The following is a 22,428-nucleotide window of genomic DNA, read 5'->3' as shown; positions in this document are numbered from 1 at the left end:
AAAGGAAAGAGAAATGTTAAATGAGTTGAGAAAGGAGGCTTTGAAAAAAATGAAGAGAGGACAGAAGAGAGAAGAAAGAGTTTTTCTGGAGAATCTTGGATATGAGACTGAGGAAGTGGTTCATAACCCAGAAAAGTACAGCAAGAAAGGACTAAAGAAACTTACATATGAGCGAAATGTAATGTATTCCAACATAAATGGAGTGATATCGGGATTTTAGAACTCAACGATTACTTGAGGGACAAGAACCCAGATATTGTGGGTCTTACTGAAACAAAACTGAGAGAGGGAGAAGACCTGATGAAGGTTGGAGAAGGAAATATAACGTTTGGAAAAGAAATAGAGTAGGTAAGATGGGAGGAGGAGTGATGTTGCTGGTTAAAAAGATATAAAGGTGGATCAAGTGAAAAAGGTATGGGAAAGGCAGAAGTGCTAAAGATCAGAGCAGAAACTAATGAAGGAAAAAGAGGCACTACATAGTGGTGTACGTACCACCTAAGACAAATGCATGGTCAGTACAGGAATATGAAGAAATGATAAGTGATACAGGAACATGTCTGGAAGAAATGTTGGGTGGCTGTGAACGAACTATAATGATGGGAGATTTTAATTGTAAAGAGGTGTGTTGGGAGGACTGGTCAATGGAAGGATCAGAGACAACATGGGGAAATACACTATTGACACTGGCAATGGAAAATGTGTTAACTCAGTGGGTCAAAGAAGATACTAGGTTTGGAGGAGAGGGAGCATCGTCAAGACTGGACTTGGTCTTTAGTACAGAGCCAATGGTCATTGAGGAGATGAGGGTGGAGTGCCCTTTAGCAAAGAGTGATCATGCAGTTTTGGAGTTCAAGGTGATAGATGAAGAGAAATCTAGAAGAAATGAAGAATATAAAGTGGGAAGATGGAATTATGCCAAGACAGATTTTGGAAACCTAAAGAAATTCTTTCAAGAGACAAATTGGATGAAATTCAAGAGTGCTAAGGAGCAAATGAAAAGTGGAAGGAATTTATAAAATATACAAAGAAGGTGAGAAAAATTTGTACCAATAAGACAACATAGAGAAGTTGGAAAGCAGGACTGGTTTAACGATAGATGTGAAAAGGCTAGAACAAGAAAAGAGGATGCATGGAAGAGGTGGAGAAGGAAAAGACGGATTAAGCAGTGGAAAGTTACAAAAGAGCAAGAAATGAATATGTGTTGATTAGAAGAGAAGAAAGAAAGAAACAAGAAAAGGATATAATTGATAAATGTAAAGACCAACCAAGGCTTTTTACAGACATGTGAACAACAACATCAAAAATAGAGAAAGTATTGAAAGTTTAGAAGTAAATGGAGTATGCAGTGAAGATCCCAGGAAATGGCAGAGGCTATGAATGGATGCTTTCGGAAGGTATTCACAAAGGAGACTGCTTTTGACAAACCACTGGTAATGGAACAGAAAGGGATTATGAAGGAGTTTCAAGTAACTGTGGAGGAGATCAAGAACATGATGGGGAGTTTAGAAGTGAGAAAAGCTGTGGGACCTGATGGGGTATCAGGATGGATTTTAAGAGAATGCAGGGAGCAATTGGCAGAAAAAGTTTGTGAAGTAATTGATGCCTCATTAAGGGAAGGTGTAGTGCCCCAAGACTGGAAAAGAGCTAACATTGTCCCAATCTATAAATCAGGTAACAAGAGAGACCCATTGAACTATAGACCAGTGTCACTTACAAGTGTGGTAGCTAAGATGTGTGAGAGGGTGGTGAAGAATAGATGGACAGACTTCTTGGAGAAAATGACATACTTTGTGAGTGTCAATTTGGTTTTAGAAAGGGCGTTCATGCACGACAAACCTGATATGTTACTATTCGAGGGTGATAGATGTAATACAGGAAAGAGATGGTTGGGCTGATGGAATATATCTGGATTTAAAAAAGGCCTTTGATAAGGTACCACACCAGAGACTGATCTGGAAACTTGAAATGGTAGGAGGAGTGCATGGCAGTTTACTAAAATGGATGGAAGACTTTTGGTAGGAAGAGAAATGAGAACAATAATTAAGGACAGACCATCAGAATGGGGATTGGTGGAGAGTGGAGTTCCACAGGGATCAGTGTTGGCACCAGTAATGTTCGCAGTCTACATAAATGACATGGTGGATGGGGTGTCCAGTTATGTGAGCCTATTTGCAGACGATGCAAAATTGTTAAGAAAAGTGAGATGTGACAAAGATTGCGAACTACTCCAGGAAGACTTGGACAGAATATGGAAATGGAGCTGTACATGGCAAATGGAGTTCAACACGACAAAATGCAAGAAAATAGAGTTTGGCAAGAGTGAAAGAAGAATCAGGAGTATGTACAAGATAGGAAATGAAGACATAAAACCAGTCATGAAGAAAAGACCTTGGGGTGACAATTACCAATGACCTATCGCCAGAGAGACATATAAACAAAATAATTGGAGAAGTATTGAACTTATTGAGGAACATAAGAGTGGCGTTCAGATATCTAGATGAAGAAATGATGAAGAAAATAATTACTGCAATGATAAGACCGAGGCTTGAATATGCAACAATACAGTGGGCTCCGAACTTAAAGAAACACATAAGGAAACTAGAGAAAGTACAGAGGGCTGCAACAAAATGGTGCCTGACTTAAGAGATTTGACTTATGAAGACAGACTGAAAAGAATGCAACTTCCAACCCTGGAAAACAGAAGAGAAAGGGGAGACCTGATAGCAATATACAGAGTGATGATTGGCATGGAAAAATGGATAGGGAAGATCTGTGTATGTGGAATGAAGAATGTCGAGAGGGCATGGGAAAAACTAAAATGGCCACTTATAGGAGAGATGTGAAAAATATAGCTTCCTCATAGAAGGGTGGAAGCATGGAATAGTTTAGACGTGGAAGTGGTCAACGCAAGGAATATTCATGATTTTAAGAAAAGCTGGACATTAATAGATATGGAGACGGGACAACACGAGCATAGCTCTTTTCCGTATGTTACAATTAGGTAAATACAATTAGGTAAATACACACACACACACACATCCGCAGGATAAAGCGAAGGTGTCTGGCGTTTGCCTCTGCCAGCTGGGGGACCTGAGGAGGTATTATGCTGATTTTCCTGGAATGATTATTGCTTCCATGAGAGACCCATTTCTTTGTGCTGAAAAGATAACAGAGGTGTTAGTATCTGGCATGGGCGACATTCCTCATTCTTTTCTCAACCTAAATTCTAAACCTTGGTTTAACTCAGCCTGTTCTCGTGCTATACATGATAGAGAGGTTGACCAAAAAGGTATTGAGCCTTCCATCTCCTGAATCTCATGCACTTTATATCTCTGCCGGAATCATGAAGTCTGTTCAACTTGGAAACACTCTTTCATAAATAGGAAATGTCAAAATCTTTCAAACTCAAACTCTCCTCGTGACTTCTGGCATCTAGAAAAAAACATCTCAAATAACTTCACTTCTTCATCTTTCCTCCTTTATTTCATCCTGATGGCACCACTGATCTTTTCTGTCTCTAAAGCTGAACTCTTTTCTCAAATTTGCTCACAACTCCACCTTGGACGATTCTAGGCTTGTTCCTCTCCTCCTCCCTCTGACTATTTCATGTCTACAATCAAAATTCTTCGTAATGATGTTTTCCATGTTGCTGGAAATCAGAAGGCTTATGGACCTGATGGGGTCCCTCCTATTGTTCTCAAAAACTGTGCTTCTGTGCTTGCACCTTGCCTGGAAACTCTTCCAACTTTGTCTATCGACTTCTACCTTTCCTTCCTGCTGGAAGTTCGCCTACATTCAGCCTGTTCCTAAAAAGGGTGAGTTCTAATCTAACTACCGTCCTATAGCTTTAATCTCCTGCTTGTCTAAAGTTTTGAATCTATCCTGAATAGGAAGATTCTCAAACATCTGTCACTTCACAATCTTCTGTCTGATCGAATATGGCTTCCGTCAAGGACTGGTGATCTTCTGGCTTTCCTTACTGAGTCTTGGTCATCCTCTTTTAGAGATTTCGGTGAAACTTTTGCTGTTGCGTTAGACATATCAAAAGCTTTTGATAGAGTCTGGCATAAAGCTTTGATTTCAAAACTGCCCTCTTACGGCTTCTATCCTTCTCTCTGCAACTTTATCTCATGTTTCCTTTCCGAAGATTGCTGCTGTGGTAGACGGACTGTTCTTCTCTAAACCTATTAATAGTGGTGTTCCTCAGTGTTCTGTCCTGTCACCCACTCTCTTTCTATTATTCATTAATGAAAACCAAACTTCTTGCCCTATCCACTCCTACACTGATGATACCACCCTACATCTTTCCACGTTCTTTCAGAGACGTCCAACCCTTCAGGAAATTAACAGATCACGCGGGACGCCATGGAACGCCTGACTTCCGATCTTTCTGAAATTTACGATTGGGGCAGAGAAAATCTAGTAGTTTTCAATGCCTCAAAAACTCAATTCCTCCATCTATCAACTCGACACAACCTTCCAGACAACTATCCTCTTCTTCAATGACACTCAACTGTCTCCTTTCCACAATGAATATCCTTGATAATCTTAACTGGAAACTTCACATCTCATCTCTTGCTAAAACAGCTTCTATGAAATTAGGTGTTCTGAGGCGTCTCCGAGTTTTTCTCGCCCCTCCAACTGCTTACTCTGTATAAGGGCCTTATCCGTCCCTGTATGGAGTACTCTTCGCATGTTTGGGGGTTCCAGTCATAGCTTTGCTTGATAGGGTGGAATCGAAAGCTCTTTGTCTCATCAATCCTCTGACTAACTGTCTTCAGTCTCTTTCTCACCGAAATGTTGTATCCCTTTCTATATTTTATCGCTATTTTCATGGTAACTGTTCTACTGATCTTGCTAACTGCATGCCTCCCCTCCTCCTGGGCCACGCTGCACAAGGCTTTCTTCTTCCTCTCATCCCTATTCTGTCCAATCTCTAATGCAAGAGTTAAAGTAGAATCATTCATCCCTTTCACTGGTAAACTCTGGAATCCCTCCCTGCATCTGTATTTCCGAATTCCTACAACTTGTCTTCTTTTAAGAGGGAGGTATCGAGGCATTTGCTCCCCTAATTCTGGCTGACGGTTTTGGCACTTTTTGTACTCTTTGGAGAGACTAAAGGCTATGGATCTACCAACCCTGGAACAAAGAAGGGAGAGAGAAGATCTGATACAAGTTTATAAATTGATCAATGGAATGGACCAAGTGGATAATGAGAAACTGATCCTGAGAGAAGAATATGACATTCGAAGCACAAGATCGCATAGTAAAAAGCTGAGAAAAGGAAGATGTCTCAGAGATGTTAAAAAATATAATTTCCCGCAAAGATGTATTGAGACATGGAACGCTTTAAATGAAGTAGTGTCTGCAATGAGTGTGCATACTTTTAAAGTAAGATTGGATAAGTGTAGATATGGAGACGGGGCCACACGAGCATAAAGCCCAGGCCCTGTAAAACTACAACTAGGTAAATACACACACACACACACACCGCGTAGTGTAGTGGTTAGCACGCTTGACTCACAATTGAGAGGGCTGGGTTTGAGTCCCGGGCGGAAAATGGGCAAAATGTGTGGTGTTCAAGCAGTAAATGGATGGATGTAACTGAGGGTTGTGGCTCGCTTTCCTGGTGTGTGGAGTGTGTTGTGGTCTCAGTTCTAAAGATCGGTCTATGAGCTCTGAGCAAGCTCTGTAATGGGAAGACTGGCTGGGTGATCAGCAGGCGACCGTGGTGGTGGTGGATTACACACAAAAAAAAAAAAAAAAAAAACACACACACACACACAAAAACACACACACACAAACACACACACACACACACACACACACACACACACACACACACACACACACACACACACAACACAAAAAACACACAAAAAAACTGGATGAAGAGAAGGCAATGGGACCGGATGAAGTCTCAGGCAGAATACTGAAAGAATGTAGGAAGAACTAGCAAGTCCTATATACAACATCATAAAATGCTCAATAGAAAATGGAACAGTGCCAGTAGAATGGAAAAGAGCTGAGGTGGTTCCCATATATAAGAGCGGAAGGAAAGAAGAACCTTTAAATTACAGACCGGTATCACTAACTAGTGTAATATGCAAGATGTGTGAAAGAATAATAAAGAAACAATGGATCGAGTTCCTTGAAGACAACAAATTAATATCAAATAGCCAATTTGGTTTTAGAAAAGGACGGTCTTGTGTAACTAATTTATTGAGTTTCTATTCTAGAATAGTTGATAGAGTACAAGAGAGAGAGGATGGGTTGACTGCATCTACTTGGATTTAAAAAAGGCGTTTGACAAAGTGCCACACGCAAGATTACTGTGGAAGTTAGAGGAGAAGGGTGGCTTAAAAGGAAGCACATTGAGATGGATAGAAAATTATTTGAGGGGGAGAGAAATAAGGACAGTAGTTAAAGATATGAAGTCCAAGTGGAGAGCAGTAGAAAGCGGAGTGCCACAGGGGTCAGTATTGGCACCAATACTTTTCCTCATTTATATTAACGACATGCCAGAAGGAGTGAACAGCTACATAAATTTGTTTGCGGATGATACGAAACTGTGCAGAGTTATAAAGCAAAAGGAGGATTGTGAAATACTGCAAGAAGACCTAAATAAGATCTGGGAATGGAGTAAGAAGTGGGAAATGGAATTCAATGTGAACAAAAGCCATGTCATGGAAATGGGAAAGAGTGAAAGACGACCTGTGGGAATCTATAAGATGGGAGATGGTGTAGAACTGGAGAAAGTCAAAAGGAAAAGGACTTAGGAGTGACGATGGAAGAAAACAATCAACCAGTAAGCCATATTGATAGAATTTTTAGAGAAACATATAATTTGCTGAGGAATATTGGAGTAGCATTTCACTACATGGACAAAGAAATGATGAAGAAATTGATAAATACTATAATAAGACCTAGATTGGAATATGCAGGAGTAGTGTGGACCCCTCATAAAAAGAAACACATAAGAAAATTGGAGAGGCTACAAAAATGGCTACAAGAATGGTCCCAGAACTTGAAGGGATGACATATGAGGAGAGACTAAAGGCTATGGATCTACCAACCTTGGAACAAAGAAGGAGAGAGGAGACCTGATACAAGTCTATAAATTGATCAACGGAATGGACCAAGTGGATAATGAAAAACTGATCTTGAGAGAAGAATATGACATCCGAAGCACAAGATCGCATAGTAAAAAGCTGAGAAAGGGAAGATGTCTGAGAGATATTAAAAAATATAGTTTCCCGCAGAGATGTATTGAGACGTGGAACAGTTTAGATGAAGAAGTAGTGTCTGCAAAGAGTGTGCACACTTTTAAAGTAAGATTGGATAAGTGTAGATATGGAGACGGGGCCACACGAGCATAAAGCCCAGACCCTGTAAAACTACAACTAGGTAAATACACACACACTTTTAAAGTAAGATTGGATAAGTGTAGATATGGAGACGGGGCCACACGAGCATAAAGCCCAGGCCCTGTAAAACTACAACTAGGTAAATACAACTAGGTAAATACACACACACACACACACACACGCCCAGTAGCTCAGTGGTTAGAGCGCTGGCTTCACAAGCCAGAGGACCTGGGTTCGATTCCCCGGCCGGGTGGAGATATGTGGGTGTGTCTCCTTTCACGTGTAGCCTCTGTTCACCTAGCAGTGAGTAGGTACGGGATGTAAATCGAGGAGTTGTGACCTTGTTGTCCCGGTGCGTGGTGTGTGCCTGGTCTCAGGCCTATCCGAAGATCGGAAATAATGAGCTCTGAGCTCATTCCGTAGGGTAACGTCTGGCTGTCTCGTCAGAGACTGCAGCAGATCAAACAATGAAAACACACACACAACACACACACACACACACACACACACACACACACACACACACACACACACACACACACACACACACACACACACACACACACACACACACACACACACACACACACACACACACACACACACACACACACACACACGCACACACACGCCCGGTAGCTCAGTGGTTAGAGCGATGGCTTCACAAGCCAGAGGACCGGGGTTCGATTCCCTGGCCGGGTGGAGATATTTGGGTGTTTCTCCTTTCACGTGTAGCCCCTGTTCACCTAGCAGTGAGTAGGTACAGGATGTAAATCGAGGAGTTGTGACCTTGTTGTCCCGGTGTGTGGTGTGTGCCTGGTCTCAGGTCTATCCGAAGATCGGAAATAATGAGCTCTGAGCTCGCTCCATAGGGTAACGTCTGGCTGTCTCATCAGAGACTGCAGCAGATCAAACAGTGAAACACACATCTTTTTATCCTCTTCTTTGGGACTGATTCTCTCTCTCTCTCTCTCTCTCTCTCTCTCTCTCTCTCTCTCTCTCTCTCTCTCTCTCTCTCTCTCTCTCTCTCTCTCTCTCTCTCTCTGAGGTGCTATATGAGTTGTGAGCCTTGCCTTAATTTTAGCATGGGGTAAGAAATTCATGAAAAAAGCAAATAAACTTATAAAATATTTTGACACCATTGAAAAGTATTAATCCATCGGTGGCAAAATACTCATCACACTTTTACACTTTCATCAATCACTGTCAATAGTGTGTGCCTATGTATGTTTGTGCACTTCTTATATACTAGGGTAGTTTTCCCAAGGGTATCTTCTCACTAGTCTATGTGTTCCTGTGTCCCTGAGTCAGCCCTTGCCTCCCCAGGGTGTGCCCAGTGGTGCCATGTGCCTGACGTGTGGGAGTGCCGGAGCCTGTGTCAGCGTGTACAGCCGGGTGGACAACGCAGAGCCGCTGCTCAGCCTGCTGGGCCACACGCTGCGGCGGCCGGTGGGGGACCTCGCCCTGCACAGCGATGTGGTGTGTGACCGATGTCACACACACTTCCGACTCATGCACCGCCTCATGGCCAGATTGGCCCGGCTGGCCCGGCAGACCACGCTGGGATTTAACCGCACAGCTCGCTGGTTTGCCAGGCAGCAGAAGCAGCAGCAGCAGCAGCAGGAGCAAGAGCAGGAGCAGGAGCAGGAGGAAGAGCAGGATGAGAAGTGCCTGCTGGTGGTGGAAGGGTCTGTGGTTGATGGCAGTGCAGGTGGCATTGTGGGCCGGGCACTGGCCATGGCTGGCAGTGCTGGGGCTAGGCAAGCCAGGCCAAGGGGCAGCAGCAATGCAGAGCGTAAGTTTGAGTGTCCTGTGTGTAGCAAGAAGTTTGTGGCGTACAGCCACCGCGTGGAACACATGCTGGTGCACACCGGGGAGCGCGCCTTCCATTGCAGCGACTGTGGCTTCCAGGCGTCCACCAAGTCCAACCTGGCCCGGCACCGGCAGCGCCACAGCCAGGAGAGCCGCTGCCACCTGTGTGACAAAACTCTGGCCAACAAGTTCTCCCTCAAGGAGCACCTGCGGATCCATGGCACGGAGCGGCCACACCGCTGCAGCCAGTGTGGCAAGGCCTTCCTGCGGCGCCGAGAACTGCGCGTGCATGAGCGCGGGCATGGCGTTGGGGAGGCACCACACCACCAGTGCCCTGAGTGTCACAAGACCTTTGCACTGCGGTCCCGCCTGGCACGCCACGCACTGGTGCACCGTCAGGACAAGCAGTTTGTATGCAGCATCTGCAAGAAGGAATTTTGCCGCAAGGACGACCTGAAGTGCCATGAGCGCGTCCACACCGGGGAGAAGCCGTACTCGTGCCACCACTGCGGCCGCACCTTTCGCTACGCCTCAAACTGCCGCAGCCACATGCGCGTGCACCAGCGTCGAGGCCTCACCTGCCACCTTTGCAACATGACTTTCCCCACGCAGGGCAAATATGCCACACACCTGAAGTCGCGCAACCACCGGCGGCGGTGTGAGGCGGAGGTGGAGGCTGAGGTGGACAAGGGCGTGCCTGAGATGAGCTGTGGCGTGTGTAGCACGACTTTTGAGAGTCTGGACCAGCTGTCGGCTCACACCCTGGCCTCACACATCACCACTCCAATGCTGCCTGACGCCACCGCTGCTGACGCCAGCATCATCATCTCCGGCATGGATGGTGAGCGGGTGGTGTCGTTCAGCCAGCTGGAGGGTGTCAGTGTGGTGGTGGAGGTGGACAGAGATGCAACACCCTTACCTATGCCCCTCCCACACCCATCCCCACCCTCCACTGCCCTCCTAGCCACTGATGAGGAGCCACCCCCTCCCTCTCCTGCACTCCTGCCCTTCACTCAGGTGGGGGAGGGGGTAGGGGGCACCATCTTGGCTTCCCTGACAGATGGTGATGAAATGGTGGTGTGTACAGGGGAAGAGGAGGAGATGGGGCTGGTCAACACCGTACCATCACCACAACCACAACCACATCCACCACCACAGCATACAGCAATGCCAGCACCATCACCACCACAATCCCACCACCACTACAACAACAGACAGTCACCATTCTCAACCCCACAACTGTTTTCAAGCTGGCTGACTGGGATCCCAATGAATGAGTGTGTGTGTGTGTGTGTGTGTGTGTGTGTGTGTGTGTGTGTGTGTGTGTGTGTGTGTGTGTGTGTGTGTGTGTGTGTGTGTGTGTGTGTGTGTGTGTGTGTGTGTGTGTGTGTGTGTGTGTGTGTGTGTGTGTGTGTGTGTGTGTGTGTGTGTGTGTGTGTGTGTGTGTGTGTGTGTGTGTGTGTGTGTGTGGCTCTGGGCCACCTCATGAGAGAGTGCTGGCACACACACACACACACACACACATATCAGTCATCATGAATATTGTACAGTTAAGTGAAACAATGCAGATCTTATTTTTGTATTATTTGTAGCAGTTAATACATATGTATCTATAATCTAAACTGATTTAATATTTTACTAAACTTATTAAAAGATTATCCTAATGTATGATAGTATATCTTGATCCTACACACACAGGAGCTGACAGGGCTGTATGTGTATTTACCTAGTTATATAATACAAGGCTTGAACAGGGCGTATACTGACCTATCTCCATGTTGAGTCTTATCCAACTTTTTCTTAAATTTATGCACATTTTCTCCTGGTACAAGCTCATCATTCCAGCTGTTCCAGACGTCCACCATCCTATGCAGAACTAAACGTTGAACTCCTGATCTTAGAGTGTCTTCTGATCCACCTATCTCCATCTTCAATCAGTGATACTAGGTCTTGTCTGTCTATTTTTTCCATATGGTTCACTATCCTCCAAAGCTGGTAGTTCCATTTCCCTCAGTCTGTCTCCATAGGGAAGGTCCTTTATTTTTGGTGCCATCTTTGTGACTGTCTTTTGGATCTTTTCTAGTTTCCTAATATCCTTTTGCCACATATTCAAATTAGGTTTTATCATTGTGGTTGCAATTTTGTCCACTCTTATCCATGTAGCTAAATGCCAGCCTGATATTTGATAGTGTGTTGTATGTTTAAGCAAATAACCCATTTATGTGTCTTTCTGGGGTCAGAGTGTCTTGTATAATCACTCCCAGGTCGTCGTCCTCCTTTTTCATAATAACCTCTTTTTCCCATTTTGTGTTCCCACTTAGGTCTTCTATTACTTTTACCCATTTCCATTACATAACATTTTTTGGCATTAAATTCTAATTTCCACTTCTGGTTCCATTCCTGAATCTTATAAATGTCTCACTACAGTTTCATACAATCCTCATTTTTCCTTATTACTCTCAAGAGTTTTGCATCATCAACAAACAAATTTATGTAGCTACTCGGTTTTCTTGTTTATCGTCAGTACATACTTGAGTCATTACTGGTGGTGGCACTGACCCCTGTGACATGCTACTAGTTATTGTGCTCCAACTTGATGGGGTGTTTCTTATCACTGTCCTCATTTCTCTTCCTGTTAACCCCTTCAGTACCATGACGCATTTCCATATTCATTCTTTTTACTGTTTGGTGATTTTATACAGCTTCAGAAACTTATGTGGGGGATTAGAATAGTGAAGACTGTGGCCTTTAATCTTCTCACCTCCATAGACCCTTTCCTAATGTCGATAAAATGGTCTAATGATACATAAATCTCAAGCTAAGAATGAGCTCCAGTATTAAAGGGATTAAGTAGTTCCTCATCCAGCTTAAGATATTTCCCTGTACTCCTATATGTTTTATTTTCCTTATGAGTCTTCTATGTGGTGCTCAGTCAAAAGCCTTGTTTAACATCTAAATACACTGTGTCCACCCATCCATCTCTCCCTTATCCTTTATCTGTTACCTGTGTATAGAAACTTGATGTGTTATCCATGATCTTGCTTAAATCCAAATTGAGAGTTATTTACAATTTTGTTTTTCCCCCAGATATTCCAGCCATTTTTCTTTAATCACAATATACAGATATTTCCCACAACAAGTGTTTAATTCAAGAGCTTCATTCTTTTTCCTCCTTTGTAAATTGGGACTGTATTTGCTCTTTCCATTCCCGTGGTACCTACTTTCCCTTTCATTAATAAACTGTTGATCACATCCTTGATTAGTTGTTCTGTACATTCTCTCAGTGTCCATCCTGTCACTCCAACTGGCTCCATTGCTTTTCTGACATCCACCTTTTTTAGTAATTTGCCAATTTTCTGTTTATGCACCATATCACTTCATAACCCTTCCTGCGTCACTTTGTCATTTCGCTCTATGAAATCTTCTTCTGCATTAAATACTGATCTATGGCTCTCATTCATCAGTTCACTAATTTCTTCCATTGTTTCCTATGCCCTGTTTCTCTTAATTAATTTAGTGATGGTCTCTCTGTTTGTCATTTTGCCATTTATATACTTGCAGAATAAGTAGCTTGGGCTTCTCTCCCTTTCAATCTTTCCTCCTTCCTCCTCCTTCTACTGTGTATATTTGCTTCGTACCTCATTACATTGCTCCTATTTTCTTCATTTTTTCTGCTTCTTTAATTTCCAATCAGCATTCTTTCCATTTATATACTTGCAGAATAAATAGCTTGGGCTCCTCTCCCTTTCAATCTTTCCTCCTTCCTCCTCCTTCTACTATGTATATTTGCTTCATACCTCTTAATATTGCTCCTATTTTCTCCAATTTTTCTCCTTTTTTAATTTATTCCAATCAGCATCCTTTCTTTTCTTAGCTTTCACACGTGTAGCATTATACCATGTGTATTTGCTCTCTCTCTAACTCTATACACTGGAACATACATCTCTACCCCCTCATTGTACTTGTCTAGGTATATTTCATACCTCTCTTGAACTGTCTTGCCTTACATCATGTCTTTTTCATTTTTATTCTCATGACTTGAAAAGGCATAAGAAGAAAGATGAGAATAATGAAATACGACAAGGAATAAGAAAATCACCAATGATAAAAGATGACAATTCAAGAGATGATAAAGAACAGTGAAATAAAGAAATAGAAAACTTCACATCTCTTCAATCTCTTGGCGTGACTCATTAATTCTTCCAAGTCTGTGTCTCTCATTCCATCTCAAGATTTCCTGATCCTCCAATTCAACCTCTAGGACCAATTGATCACTTTTTCCCATTGGACTGTGTTGTTTGATGGTTGGACAAGGCTCTGGTTTTTTGTGAATATCAGATCTGACACTGATGGTTGTTCTTCCCATCTATAGTCCTTAACCCATTGGTCCATTGTGTTTACCATTGTCCTCTCCCTTCACTGACCATCCAGGTGAACTCGTCTTCAACTTTGCTATCCTCCATGACCTAGAGCAACTGGTGCAACATTCTACTCGTTTTCCTGACCGTCTTGGAGATACACCCAACATTCTTGACGTTTTCCTTACTTCTAATCCTTCCGCTTATGTTGCTATTGTACCATTGCCAGTTGTAGCACTTCTTCCCCCTACTGTCCAGCATAACTTACTTCCATTTCTTCCCAGTTTACATATGTGTAGTTTAGATTCCCTACAAGCAGTACCTTTCTGTCAGTTCTTAGCATATACTGTCCAAGCACTTCAACGCTTCACTTTGCATTTCCTTGTAAACATCAAGCCTCCATCTATTTGTCTTCAGTGGCACATGTGTTATTATGATTTACTCCTTTCCTTCCCACTGGTCCTAACTGTTACACTTATTACCTCTGCCGGTCCATCTCCATATTGTACTTCTTCCATGTACTTATCCTCTCAAGCCATAGTGAGAGTGTGTGTGTGTGTTTGGTGCCTTGCCCCAGCCACCCTGTGTGAGATTGGCAGCTTGGTACAAAGATAGATAGATAGAAAAACAGATTCCATATGTATTTCATTCAAAGAGTGGTCAATGGTTATCATAGTTTGTGATAATTCATTCGGTTCTATTATTTCATGTTGGTTTGAGCAGGTCTGACCAAACAGTGTGCCCTGCTGGAGAGGCTGAGTTGTGCTGCAGTACATGAGTGAATCTAGCTAACTAAGTACCAAGGATTCTGTATATTCCTTGCTATGTACTTTCACAGGTCACAATAAGATTAGTCCTCCCTTTCTTCTTTATACCTTGTCCTTATTGCCTTCCTCTATTGGCCAAGGGCAACAAAAACAATTAAACAAAAGGCCCACTTATATGCCAGTCTCCGAGCAGGTTTGAGGAGTTAGCCACAAGAATGGGAAAAATGTCTTGAAATCTCCCTCTCAAATTAATTCAAGTCATAGGAAGATGGGAAAACAGAAGCAGGCAGGGAGTTTCACAGTGTGTTAGAGAAAAATTTGATGAATTTATTTTTCTAGTCTTCACCTTCCTTTCGTCCTTCTTCCTCGTCTTTCTTTTGGTTTTGGACACTCTCTCTCTCTCTCTCTCTCTCTCTCTCTCTCTCTCTCTCTCTCTCTCTCTCTCTCTCTTGCAATATTCTTGTTAAACTTTCACAGCAATCATGCACCTCCCTTGACATCACTACCTAGTAACATCCACTATACTGCCTACTAACTTACTGGTAGAATGATAAAAACCAAATAATTCCACCCAGAACTATTACCCACTTTCTGAAGCATATGTGTCCCTCCCAGATAACTACTGTTACAACGCTTGTCATCACAGCCTCCACAGGAACTTGATCATTTACCACAGCGGCTGTCCAGGTGACATGACACAGGAAAACGAAGGTGTAGATCCATTGGCTAGTGAAGAGTGGGCCAAACACAAGTACCAAGATATTCTAAACCTAAAGGCTGCACCAGTGAAACGTTGACTTAGACACAACAAAGAGGCAGGGAAGCAATACACTTGGCACAAATCCTAAGTTTATTTTTTTATTTATTTATTTATTTATTTATATTTATACCATGTGGGCTTTTCACGGGAATTTCTGGGCTAAAGGGGATACTATTTCGGGCACCTCCTATCTTAAAGCCCACCCGCTAGGAAACCGTTGCCCCGAGTGAGGAAGTCCAACCTACACTCGGACCGTGGACAGTATTAGAACCCGTCCGCTTGGAGACCCCTCGGACCCCAAAGCATGCATGGTTCCACTGTACAGACATAAAGGCATAGTCCCAAAGTACTTACACTTATACAATACTTAATAATTCTACACAACATAAGACAGCGAACTAACAGTGAGACAATGGCAGGAGGTGGTGATCTCTCTCTCTCTCTCTCTCTCTCTCTCTTGCTTCGGGTGTCTGCTGGACTGGGGCTGGACTGGAGATAAACTGGAGGTGGATTGACTGGAGTGTCCTCCTGTCCCCCAGCAAGTCGGATTGGACTTTCACTGACTGGCTCATCACCGAGGCAATCATAGTCCGCCTATCCACCTGTGATTTACACCAGCACCAGAAGTTCCCGCTTGCAGCTACCCACAGCATTGCCATTCACACAGCAGTGCCAGTCACGCAGTATTGCCATTCACACAGCATTGCCATTCACATAGCATTGCCATTCACACAGCATTGCCATTCACGCAGTATTGCCATTCACGCAGTATTGCCATTCACACAGCATTGCCATTCACATAGCATTGCCATTCACACAGCATTGCCATTCACGCAGTATTGCCATTCACACAGCCATTCACACAGCATTGCCATTCACGCAGCATTGCCATTCACGCAGCATTGCCATTCACACAGCATTGCCATTCACACAGCATTGCCGTTCACGCAGCATTGCCATTAATGCAGCATTGCCATTCACACAGCATTGCCATTCACACAGAATTGCCATTCACACAGCATTGCCATTCACACACCATTCACACAACATTGCCATTCACACAGCATTCCCATTCACGCTGTATTGCCATTCACAAAGCATTGCCATTCACACAGCATTGCCATTCACACAGCATTCCCATTCACACAGCATTGCCATCCACACAGCATTGCCATTCACACAGCATTGCCACTCACACAGTATTGGCACTGCCAACTTTGCAACTCACACCAAAGTAACACCACCTTGGAGATTTCAATGTTCACCACCAGCTTTGCCTTTCCTCTCCCTTCACTGACCATCCTGGTGAACTATAGCCTTCAACTTTGCTATCCTCCATGACCTAGAGCAACTGGTGCAACACCCTACTCGTATTCCTGACCGTCTTGGAGACACGCCCAACATTCTTGATCTTTTCCTTACCTCTAATCCTTCTGCTTATGCTGTTATCGTATCTTCTGTTATCACAATATCATATCTGTATCTTGTCCTATTTCCCAATCACTTCTCAGGATTCCCCAAGTCCAAGGTGCCTGTGGCATTTTGCCTCTGTCAGTTGGGGAAACCTGAAGAGATAACCTATTATATTGATTTTTCCTGGAATGATTCCTATTGCTTCCATGTCAGAGACCCATCTCTGTGTGTTGGGCGTATAACAGAAGTGGTAGTGTTGGGCATGGAGAAGTACATTCTTCACTCTTTTTCTCAACCTAAATTCCAAATCTTGCATGGTTTAACACAGCCTGTTCTACTATACATGTTAGCGAGGTTACCAACACCAGAATCTCATGCACTTCATGTTTCTGCCTGAAAGCATGTGAAATCTGTTCTTCCACTTACCAAACATTCTTTCATAAATAGAAATATGTCAAAATCTTTTAAATTCAGCTGCCCTCGAGACTTCTGGCATCTGGCCAAAAACATCTTCAATAACTTTATTTTTTCATCTTTCCCTCCTTTATTTCCTTTTGGTGGCACCACTGCCATTACCTTTGTCTCTAAAGGTGAACTCTTCTCTCAAAACTAATAACCCTTCTTTGGATGATCCTGGGCTTATCCCTCACTCTCCTCATACCTCTGACTATTTCACACTATTAATTGAAATTCTTTGTAATGATGTTTTCCATGCTCTCGCTGGCCTAAACCTCCGGAAGGCTTATAGACCTGATGGGGTCTCTCCTATCACTTAAAAAAACTTTGCCTCAGTGCTTGCACCTTGCCTGGTAAAGCTCATTTCTGTCTATTGACTTCTACCTTTCTTTCTTGCTGGAGGTTTGCTTACAGTCGACCTGTTCCTAAAAAGGGTGGCTGCTTTAATTCCTCAAATTACAGCCCTATAGCTTTAATCTCTTGCTTATCTAAAGTTTTTCAATCTATCCTCGATAGGAAGATTCTTAAACATCTATCACTTCACAGTCTTCTATATGGTTGCCAGTCTGGCTTCCGCCAGGGACGCTCTACTGGTTTTCTTCTGGCTTTCCTGACTGAGTCATGGTCATCCTCTTTTGGAAATTTCAGTGAAACTGTTGCTGTTGCGTTTTAGGCACATCAAAAACTTCTGATAAAGTGTGGCACAAAGCTATGATCTCTAAACTACCCTCCTGTGGCTTTTATCCTTTTCTCTGCAACTTGATCGCCAGTTAATTTCCTCTCCTGCCATATTTGCTGCTGTGGGAGATGATACCACGCCATACCTCCTGTGCGCTCGACTTGGCACGCTCGAGTTGGTTCACGCTCGACTTGTCCATAAACCCCAATAGGGATGTGCACCAAAAATAGGTATATCGAAATACCGCTATTTTAGCTTCGGTATTATCGGTATTTTAGATATCAGAGCCACTTCGGCATACCACTTCACTGGTGACTTTGTTTTCAGTATACCGCGTACCACTAATTTTTTTTTTTTTTTGTCACGGTATTATGATTTTTTTGGGCAATGTCCTAATATGCATGTCCCGCCCGCTCTTGTCGTTTCCCGGCTCTCCCTTCACAGCTCCACCAAGCTGATGTGACGTCACGTTTAAGAAGCCACTCTATTGCTCAACAAGGGAGACAGAGATGAGATAATAAAAAGAAAAATATGGTAACCTCTCTCTCTCTCTCTCTCTCTCTCTCTCTCTCTCTCCAAAGATTTTCTAATTTATATTATTCCTTCCAACTCTCATAAAATATAATACTAGTATCATGTAGTACGTTATACTCTTTTATTTTGTGTAGGAGGAAAGAGACGGGGAGGGGGAGGGGGGGATGAGTGAACAGGAGGAAGGAGAGCGGGAGGAGGAGGGAGGGGGAAAGAGAGGGGGAGGGAGGAGGAAGGAGGAATGCAATCACTGACAAGATAATTAGATATGAACATTTAAGTGCAATGGCACAAAAATTATACGTGGCACTGTATCAGATAGGTGCAGTGTTGCTTCACTAGTACAATGTGTGTGTGTGGGGGAGGGGATGCGGTGACGTAGTGGATAAGGTGGTGGTGGTGGTGGGATCGGGCAGACGTCCAGGCGTAGGTTCGAATCCCACCATGTGCCGTGTTGAAACTTAATTCGTCGTGTGGTTTAAAGTTGTGTGTGTGTGTGTTGTCTACTGGTCACCTAGCCAGCCTTCACCATTAAGACGATGTCACACTAGCACTTTTTCCGTCGATTAATGCGATTTCCGTCTAGTTTTCAACGTTCCGCATGAACTTATCGCATGAATTTGTCAGATGATAGGGATCGTTTCCGTCTGCAAATTTTCTGCCTTTGTTTACATACCACAAGACTTGCCGCGTCTCCTCAACCTGCTTCTACGTGCATTGGTTCTACCACTAACCATGAACGCATCCATGCACGCTTTTTGGCTTGTTTAGCTCGTCTAACTTTCGTAATACACAGTATTACGTTCAGAGCAGCGTATCTTTGCCGCAACGTGGCCTCCATGTTTGTGTTTTCATTGTGTTGGCGGTAAATGACGACGGAAAGTGACGACGAAACACCGTTTGTGTGTGACAGGCCGCCAAAATATTGTCGATTTTCTGAAAAACGACGGAAAAAGTAGACAGAAAAAGTGCTAGTGTGACACCGCCTTTACGGAGAACGTGAGCTCAGAGCATATAGACCGATCTTCGGGTAGGACTGAGACCACAACACACTCCACACACCGGGAAAGCGAGGCCACAACCCCTCCAGTTACACCCCGCACCTACTTGCTGTTTAGTGAACAGGGGCCACACATTAAGAGGCTTGCCCATTTGCCTCGCCTCACCCGGAAATCGAACCTAGACCTTCTCAGTTGTGAGCCGAGTATGGAAACCACTATATTACACTACTATGGTCTCTCTCTCTCTCTCTCTCTCTCTCTCTCTCTCTCTTATGTACCCACAAGCTTAAGGGTAAGTTCACTGACGCACCTTTAAAAGTCACCTAAAACTACCTTGTGTGATTGTATTGTCTGAAAATGTTAGATAAAGGATTTTTCTTTCAACGCAAAAGAAGGAAAATGATACCAGTATTACCGGTATTTTTATATGAATATCGGTACATTGGTATCATTCATCTCGAAAAGGACTGTATCGGCACGCTACAGAATATCGGTAATACTTATACCGACTTTTATTGTCTATACCGCACATCCCTAAATCCCGAGCCTATACCTGCGTTTTTTTTTTTTTCAGAGACGACCTTGCAACCCTTCAGGAAGTCAGCAAGTTACGCAGGGACGCCACAGAACGCCTGACTTCAGATCTTTCCAAGATATCTGATTTAGGCAGATAAAACTAATTACTAGTGTTCAATGACCCAAAAACTCAATTCCTCCATCTATCAGCTCATCACAACCTTCCAGACAACTATCGATCTCCTCTTCTTCAGTGACATTCTCAACTGTCCCTTGCTACGCTGAATATCCTCGGTCTGGCCTTTACTCATAATCTAAACTGGAAACGTCACGTATCATCATCATCAGCTTCTATGAAGTTTGGCGTTCTGAGGCGGCTTCGCCAGTTTTTCTCAACCCTCTCCACCACCACATCACCCCGCAACTGCTAACTCTGTACAAGAGCCTCGACCGCCCATGTATGGAGTAATCGCATATTTGTGGGGTTCCACTAACACAGAGCTGTTAGGTAGGGTGGAATCAAAAGTTTTTCGTCTCATCAATTTCCCTCCTCTAACTCACTGTGTTCAGCCTCTTTCCCACCACCGGAATGTTGCATCTCTTGCTATCTTTTATCGCTTTTTCTTGCTAATTCTTTTTCTTTCTTTTTTTTTCATCTTGCTAACAGCATGCCTTCTCTCCTCCTGCGGATTATCTGCACAGGGCTTCTTCTTCCTCTTCTGTCCAACTCTCTAAATCTAATGCAAGAGTTGACCGGTACCCTCAATCATTCATACTTTTGTCTTATGAACTCTGGAACTCCCTACCTGTGTCTGTATTTCCAACTTCCTATGACTTGACATAGTTAATTCAAGAAGGAGGTTTCAAGACATTTGTCCCTGTCCTTTGGCTATCGGCTCTGTGAGGAGACTGCCAACTGAGTGGGCCTTTATTCCTCATCTTTCTGTTGCCCCTGGCCAGTCCTCCCCTCTTACATAAAAGAAAAGAAACATTACTGACAGACAATTAACTAACTGGTTACAACATTGCTAATTAATGCACAAACTCAATAGACACTTAACCCCTTCAGTACCAGGACGTGTTTCCACATTCATTCTGGTGACTATTTTATACAGCTTCAGAAACTTATGTGGGAATTGAAATAGTGAAGACTGTGGCTATTAATCTTCAGACCTCCAAAGACCCTTCCTGATGTCAATAAAATGGCCTAATCGTACACAAATCTAAAGGTAAAAATGTGTCCCAGTACTGAAGGGGTTAAAGACACCAATACAGGCTATATTTCACTGTATATAGCCTGTAAAATAGTCACTGGAACCCTGAAAATACTCTTGAAAACTGTAATAACGTTCACGATACAATCATAAAAACATTTCTTGAAAGCGTAAATAAACCATCAGTATTTTAAACCCCATAATTTATTATGCACCGTTCGAGTCATCACTTAAACTGTGACGCACGTGTTTGCTTGTTTGACCCCTTCAGTACTGGAACGGATTTTTAGCTTTAGATTTGTGTACGATTAGACGATTTTATTGATAGGAGGAAGGGTTTATGGAGGTCAGAAGATTAATGCCTTCAGTTTTCACTATTTCAATCCAAATAGTAAGCAGAATAAATAGGAAAACGCGTCACGGTACTGAAGAGGTTAATTACTGTAGCTCGACCCATACCTTTATGTTAAGCCCCTAGGTAATTAACCCCTTCAGTACGGAGACGCGTTTTTAACTTCATTTTTGGGTATGATTAGACGATTTCATTTGCATAAGGATGGGTCTATGAAGATCAAAAGATTAATGGCCAGAGTCTTTAATATTTCAATCCCAACATATGTTTCTGAAGCTGTATAAAATCGCCAAACACTGACCAGAATGTATATGAAAACGCGTCCTGGTACTGAGGAGGTTAAGTGAGATCTGTACCATATGATCGACGTGTTTCCCTATTCATTCTGCTTGGTTAAACTATTTGCTAATTCTATACAGCCTCAGAAACTCGAGCTACGTGATGGATGAAAAGAGTGATTAATCTCCATAACCTCCTTAGACTCTTCCTAATGCGAATAAAATTGTCTAATCGTACACAAAAGAAGCTAAAAAAAATTCTTAGCTACTGTAGTATTAAGCATCGATCGAGGTTAATCCTTTCAGTACCATGACGCGTTTTTCATATTCATTTTGGTGACTATTTGGTGATTTTATACAGATTCAGAAACTTATGTGGGGGATTAAAATAGTGAAGACTGTAGCCATTAATCTTCTGACCTTAATAGGCCCTTCCTAATGTCAATAAAATGGTCCAATCACACACAAAACTCAAGGTAAAGAGTGTGTTCCAGTACTGAAGGGGTTAAAAAGGGCACATGGATTCGAACCTCCCATACACATGAAGCATATTCCATACAGTGAGGTATATTGAATAAGGCCCCTGTACAGAATTAACCCAACCTCGCTGAAGAACGGGATAAACTACAGAAGACAGAGTTAGCAGATGGGGATGAAAGGATCGAGGGAGACGTACTATATATATATATATATATATATATATATATATATATATATATATATATATATATATATATATATATATATATATATATATATATATATATATAATAAAAGTGAAGACGACTCGGATATTAGAATGCCACCTAACTTAATAAAAGCTGGCTTGCTTAGAAGAGATGAGAAAAATTTTCGGTTTAGGTTTTAAGTAAAGGATCCAGGCCAGAATTAATGCAAGGTTTTCATTAATCGGCGGGGCCAGTC

At 42.9% G+C, this 22,428-nt stretch overlaps 1 protein-coding gene across 1 annotated transcript in view; it reads left to right on the top strand.

Annotated features, from left to right (window-relative positions):
* LOC123509281 overlaps nucleotides 1-16,641 on the top strand; it is a 34,037-nt gene extending 17,396 nt beyond the window's left edge. Inside the window, exons 5-9 of the mRNA XM_045263481.1 lie at nucleotides 8,694-10,674; nucleotides 14,920-15,055; nucleotides 15,604-15,747; nucleotides 16,214-16,298; nucleotides 16,576-16,641. Of these exons, the coding sequence (XP_045119416.1) occupies nucleotides 8,694-10,674; nucleotides 14,920-15,055; nucleotides 15,604-15,747; nucleotides 16,214-16,298; nucleotides 16,576-16,641 (2,412 nt within the window). The remainder of the gene's footprint in view (nucleotides 1-8,693; nucleotides 10,675-14,919; nucleotides 15,056-15,603; nucleotides 15,748-16,213; nucleotides 16,299-16,575) is intronic.
* The last annotated feature ends 5,787 nt before the right edge of the window (nucleotides 16,642-22,428 follow it).

Source organism: Portunus trituberculatus, chromosome 26 (assembly GCF_017591435.1).
Source record: "Portunus trituberculatus isolate SZX2019 chromosome 26, ASM1759143v1, whole genome shotgun sequence".
Lineage (NCBI taxonomy): Eukaryota > Metazoa > Arthropoda > Malacostraca > Decapoda > Portunidae > Portunus > Portunus trituberculatus.
The sequence above is the reverse complement of the archived record's forward strand: the minus strand, read 5'-3'. Positions and strand labels throughout refer to the sequence as shown.